Source organism: Lepisosteus platostomus, chromosome 3 (assembly GCF_059453375.1).
Source record: "Lepisosteus platostomus isolate fLepPlt1 chromosome 3, fLepPlt1.hap1, whole genome shotgun sequence".
NCBI classification, from domain to species: Eukaryota; Metazoa; Chordata; class Actinopteri; order Semionotiformes; family Lepisosteidae; genus Lepisosteus; species Lepisosteus platostomus.
This window is the reverse complement of record NC_142613.1, coordinates 22663008-22669429: the sequence shown is the minus strand read 5'-3', so window position 1 is coordinate 22669429 and position 6422 is coordinate 22663008. Positions and strand designations below refer to the sequence as shown.

At 36.8% G+C, this 6422-nt stretch overlaps 1 protein-coding gene across 1 annotated transcript; it reads left to right on the top strand.

Moving 5' to 3' along the window:
* The first annotated feature begins 2567 nt into the window (after positions 1 to 2567).
* Positions 2568 to 5504, top strand: LOC148674645 (ras-related protein Rab-39A). The gene is made up of 2 exons (XM_088624961.1): positions 2568 to 3005; positions 4326 to 5504. The coding sequence occupies exons 1-2, from the start codon at positions 2791 to 2793 to the stop codon at positions 4753 to 4755; spliced, it is 645 nt and encodes a 214-aa protein (XP_088481087.1). The 5' UTR covers positions 2568 to 2790; the 3' UTR covers positions 4756 to 5504.
* The last annotated feature ends 918 nt before the right edge of the window (positions 5505 to 6422 follow it).

The window sequence follows — 6422 nt, the reverse complement described above, 5'->3', positions numbered from 1 at the left end:
TCTAGCTTGTAATTACTTGTATGTTATCATGTACTGATGTAAAAGTTATCAGTACATTTCTTTCATCTTTAAACACAAAAAGGTTTGTGTCGGCCATGTTTTGTAAAAGCAAAAAAGGTGTTTGCCTATACAGTGGGATTCACAGCAAATAAGACAAGTTTTGGTTCAGGAGGTTTTCCATCCTTTAAAGGACCCTCCCAGAGGATAGATTAGACTATTTAGTGAGCCAAGGAGGAAGAAAAATAAGGGTAGCAGAAGAAACAGAGGTCTTATTGTGTACCCATTTATTTTAAGTCAGTTAATCACTCACAAATATCCTCTAGTTCTTAAACCTAATGGGGAGACCTACAGTCCACCACCAATCCTCAGACTTTAAATGTAATAAGTGCTCTGTAAAACCTATTAAAATACCACAACATAGCCATGTGAAATATCTGTTTTTAATGTCAAGATACTGCCAATATAATACTGTACTATATTGTTTTCCATTCGTTAAAAGCTTTTTAAAATATATAAGGTCTACAGACATTTTCAATTAACTTGTAAAAAACCTAAAACTCTTTTTTTTTTTAAAAAAAAGCACAGAAAATCAGTAATTAACAGTCATCACCAAGACTCAGGTTGCTGGGAACACATCTAGGATCGTGTTTGTTCATGTGTGAGAACCATGTGTGGGTAGGACTTGTGAACTGATTTGTTATTTCAGCAGTTTTCGCCAGTACTATACTGTATGTTGGAATCCATGCAGACTAGACTGTTTTGAACTGAATACAAACAAATGTGGAACTTGACGGGTTTCACCACTTTGTTACATACTGTATGTGTTTTTATAGGAAGCCTTCCCTTATCCATCCCACAATAGAAACCCAAAGAAAATCTTCATGATGGTGACAAGCTTCATAGAGCCCCATATCATCAGCTGCTGTCTTCCAGGGTAATCCGGTTCCTCCTCTGTCTCCATGGATCTCAGCAGTAGATCCACAGAAACAACCACTTCTTTGGTCAGCTGATCAATATCCTAGAAAATGCTTCTTTTTACAAGATATTTTTGTAAAGCAATTTATAACAAGTTTTTTTTTCCCATCAGCTGCTGTTATACAGTACAATACAACAGCTCAGCTGAATAGAGTATAGAGCAGGGACAGTGATCCCAAATACCTATGACTTTTACTCAGTATCTTATATAAATGGGCGCTCTGGAAGCATTAATTTTAATTTATCTAGGCTACCATTGTTTTCATTGTTTTTTTCACTGATGAAATCATTCATTTCTCATTTATGAATGCTTGCTTGAAAACATACTCACGTTAGAAATACAATAGATATTATAATGCTAAACAGGAAAATAAGAAGCACATAAGACATCCATGATATTGAGCATTTTTATGAAACAGCTGTAAGCACACATACAAAAGAGAAACCTATCATTTATCCTGTTTTATAAAGAAAAGGGTGCTGGACAAGCAACTGAATCTCAACTGTAAGTATTGCAGATACATGCTGAGAGATGGTAAATTGAAATGTTCCAACGAACAAGAGCTTCAAGATTTTGTTGTATCACGTTAGAGCTCTGTATCAGTTGTACTGAAGAAAGGTTAAAGTATTAAAGAGCTTAGAACCACAGCTGTTCTAAATAGAATCAATCAATATTTGAAGCTCAACATTAAAGGCATTAATGACTTTACACTAACTGGCAATGAAAGAATTACTTCTGATTCTCAGGGGCACAATAATCGGCTGTTGATCAGCAAACAGGAATAACTGAGGAATCTTACCATCAGTAGTTTGAAACCAGGTGATCCAGTTGAACAGGAAAAGAAAAGGATGGGCAAAAGGAGGAAAAACAAAAGAGTGAGTTATACAGTACATATAGGCAACTGCGAAGGAGGTTACATTCATAATTGTGATACGTAGTTTAAAAACACTTGTTGAACATAATGACTTAAACTGAGCTGTGAGACTTAAACATCACAAAAATGGATTCTTCAATTTCCATTATTATTTAATATTGTAGTCACATAAAAACTTTATTCCAAAATCTGAATTATTAAAGCATTGTCTGTTTTCTGGGTATACAAATGGATGTTGATGCCCTTGACATTCATTTTTATAATGACACGAATATTTGTTTAGAAAGGGAAACAGTTTAGGATACGTCTAAAAAGATATTTTCTGATATTTCCTGGAAACAGCACAATTGTCTTAATTGATTGTCAGAAACCTAGATGTTTGCTTGTCTCCAGAAATGCTTTGTATTTCACTTGAGAAAACACTGGATGGAATGATAAGGCAGTGGCAGGTACGTTTTTAGAGCACTGGTAAAATGGGAAATTTCTGTCTTTGTTTGTACATCAGCACATCAGCACATGGACTACACATGGAGTGTAGTCCTATTTATTAAACATAATCTACTGCTTTTCATTTAGTGCCTGCCTCAGTGGCACTGCAAATAGTTTGCAGTTGTTTTCTTTCTACCTACCAGAATTGTTTTTTTACTCTAACTTTTTTACCAACTGTTGTTAAACAAGTTAGACCTGCCTGACCGTTCAGCAACAGTAATTGCCACACCGATTAGGTGTAAACGGTGCCTTTCACAATTTCCTTTAAATATATCTAAGACACAGGGCTCTGTAGGAATACAGACAAATCCTTAAAGAAATTCACAGATACAGAAAGAAAGAGACTGACTTGGATGTATGTTCAAAGTAGTGTGAAGAGTGCATTTTAAGGTGCGTAGAAACACAAGTCTGCACTTGCAGATATTTCTCTAATTCCTTTAATGTGAGTGCAATGGAGATTTCATGGAACTTCAGGTTTGGCATCGTCATCTTGGGTGACTCTGCCGTGGGGAAATCGTCTCTCTTGCATCGGTACACTGAGGGTACCTTTGACGAGTCCAGGAAGTCTCCACTGGGCATTGACTTCAAAGTCAAACACCTAGACTTTGACCCTGGGGTGCTGATAAAACTCCTTCTTTGGGACACAGCTGGGCAGGAAAGATTCAGGTAAGTACTAACTGAACAGCAGCATGTCACCCAAACATCATCAAGCTGATACAGAAATTTGCTTTAAAACAAAAAAAAACCAACCATGAAATGCTATTTACCTTTTAATTGACACTCATTAAAGCGTTGAGACAGAAAAAAATAACTGCAGATTCCTTCAACTCATACATCACTGTGCAAAAGTTAAGAGAAAAGGGTAATATTTTTTACAAGATACTATTGTATTTCGATTTGGATACCATGTTTGTACTGCTTGGTTAAAATGCATTAAAAAATGTTTTAAAAACCCAGGTACGAATTTGCAGACTAAAATTCAAAGAGCATTCTTGTATAATGTAGTTTTCATTACAGACTCATTAACTGTATAAATAAATGAAATGGAGCTACTCTACAGAAACTAATTAAAACACATTCATTAAGACTTTGTAACACACTAAAACAAGGTTCAAAAGGTTTTAAAAGTTATAAAAACAAGGATATACCGTACAGAATAATGCAGTTTCAGAGAAGATGGTCATTAACACATTTTTCATCAGGTCCTGTACAGTTGCTGCTTCCACTGTCTAATATAACCAATTCAAACCACATGTATAATTTTAGGCCTGGTGGGTGGGTGACATTTTAACAAGGCGGACAGAACAGCAATGTTTAATACGAAGTACCAAATATATTTTTGTTTAGTTTGGACTTTTAGAATATTTTACATCCATCCATTTTCTAACCGCTTCATCAAACTCAGGGTAACTGAGGTGCCGGAGCAATTTCAGCAAGCAACAGGCGCAAAGTGGAACACACTCTGAATGGGACATTAGTCCATCTCAGGGCACACACGGACACAGACATGAACACACTTACAACAAGATCAATTTTCCCGGAAGCCATTAGCAGTATGTTTTTAACTGTGAGAGGAAAAAAGAGCACCTAGAGGAAACCCACACAAACACAGAAGGTACTGTACATAACTCCACACGGATACAACTGAGGTCCAGAATTGAACCGGGGACCCAGCACTGCGAGGCACGAAATGTTGCCTATATTTTACATTTTAAAGAATATTTTGTATATTTGTATCCCTTTAAATCTGTTTCTAATGCATATAATTAAAGGAAAAATGTTTCTGCAGATCACAACTGTAACTAGTAATAAAACATACTTAGTAATTATGTGTAAAACAACACACACATGCATCTGTGTTTCAGTCTTCACTTTTTGCTCCTTTGTAATTTTTGTTTATTTTGCTTTAAGCAACATAGTTTCATCACTTTATTAGGAATTTACTCCATCTTGTTCATATGTTCACCAAGTCTGTTTGGAACGCAGATCAATCTCCAAATCCTACATGAGGAACTCGGTGGGCTGCCTCCTGGTGTTCGACATCTCCCAACGGAAGACCTTCGAGCAAGTGAGGAGCTGGCACAAGGAAGTCGTAGAATATGTCAAACCCGCCACCATGGTCTTCAGCTTGATTGGGCACAAGGCCGACCTTGAAGCACAAAGGACAGTGAGTAAAAAGGAGGCAGAGGACATGGCCAAGGAGCTGGACATGACCGGTTACCTGGAGGTCTCCTCCAAAGACAACACAAACGTGGACCTTGCCTTTGAAATGCTCACCAAGGAGATCTACAGCCAGTTTTACCAGAGCAAAATTCCAATGCAGGAAGGCTGGTATGGACTGACTGTTGGGACTCCTTTGAAAATAGAACAAACAGAGGTGAGGAAAACAACAAAGTCAGGTTGTGGCTGTGGGTGAATTTCAAAGGGAATTTGCTGAATTGTAAACCTTTAAGAGTTGATGCCTGATGTTCAAACATTTAACCCCTTTTTTTTTGTTTGTTTTTTTACTGTATTTCCTTAGGTCCAATGTTTCATTTTATTTCAATATGGTACATACTAGTTCATTAATTAACTAGTCAGTGCTGATTCCATGACCCTTTTAAAGACTCAACATAGTTAACAAAACAAAACATTTCTCTTTGGTTAAGTTCAATCAATCAAAAGCTTGTAGGCCTAACAGGTTTCCCATTTTTGTATTGTTTCTCAAGGCTGCTGTTGTTTATGATGGCAATCTGATTATTCATTTAATAACCTTGAAAATACATTTTTGATTTTTTAACAACAACTTTTAAAGGTAAGACTCAGAAATATACAAAAGCATTATCAAGATGGGCTTCTCAGCAAAGGCACTTCAGAAAGCTCTTTTATAGCCTTTTCCAGCACACAATGTTTACAAAATAATTTTAAATTATGCTAAATTTGGAAAATGGATAGCATGCCTATTGAGATAAAAGAGGTTTACCTTATTATTTAAAATGTGGGAACAATTCCTTAAAGGAAAGTGTGATCTAGGAATTCACAAACAGACCAAAAATTACTTGGTGACTTATATATGTGGTGCATAGTGAACAGTCAGAACAGTGGAACCAATAGATATAGTTTAGCAATCAATGGTATGAGTTATTGAAATGTTATTTAAAAGGTGATTAAAATATTTCAAATGTTTCATGACTCTGACCTGGTTTCTATCACCAGCAGAACCTGGTTCCTCGACAACTCACACCTCATTCAGAAACAGCAAGTAGTGATTTATTGTACCATTTCCACTGCAACATAAAAGCATACATAAGACTTACAAATAAATATGTTCATGTACAATATACAAGGAGATGCAATGTAGATATTAAAACACATGACCAGATATTGTTTATATCAAGAATTGGTAGAAACTCCAGGTTGGTATGGATAAATTCCTCAAGGAATCCCTCAGATTGTGAAGTAACCAAGTTACAGTATGCATGAGAATGCTTTCAAATTGCTTTCTTTTCCATTAGTGTACATGGCAGGAATACAGTTAGCTAGCTTTTTCCAACGAATTCTAGACTGTGGAGCAATGAATTTTATAGCACATACAGTACAAGTGGAATACTGAAGGATACGTTCCCACAATCAATGGCAGTGTATGCTGAACACAAATCTAAATCACGCTGTTATGCACCAAGACTTTCCATGCATTCAAACCACTTCATCTAAAACCATCTAAATGGACACAGGCAGTGCTTACATTGAGCTGACGCAAATCCTTCAGTTATGTTTAAGATTGGTTTAAGGTCCACTTAGGATCACTCAGGGACACCTCTAAAGTCCTATTTGTCATGATATGTCATTTACCTAACTGCCCCTGGACGGGGCACCAGTCCATCGCAGAGCAAGTGCAAGCCAATCATACATGGGGACAATTTGGAGACCATGGTAAAGGCCGAGGGGGGGAATTTGGCCCCGACACCAGGATAAATATTTGTTCCAATAGCTTTCATGCTACAATTGACCGAATTGGAAAACTAACTTTATATATTCAGTCAGCACTCAGTACGTGCAGAAGCTAGGACAGGACCTGGAGACCTGTTGGTGAACATTTATGAC

What these genes read in the sequence shown, in the direction of transcription:
- LOC148674645 (XM_088624961.1), top strand. Translation starts at nt 2,791, where the DNA reads ATGGAGATTTCATGGAACTTCAGGTTTGGCATCGTCATCTTGGGTGAC. An exon ending in GCTGGGCAGGAAAGATTCAG is followed by an intron (nt 3,006 to 4,325) that starts GTAAGTACTAAC and finishes TTTGGAACGCAG; the next exon opens with ATCAATCTCCAAATCCTACA.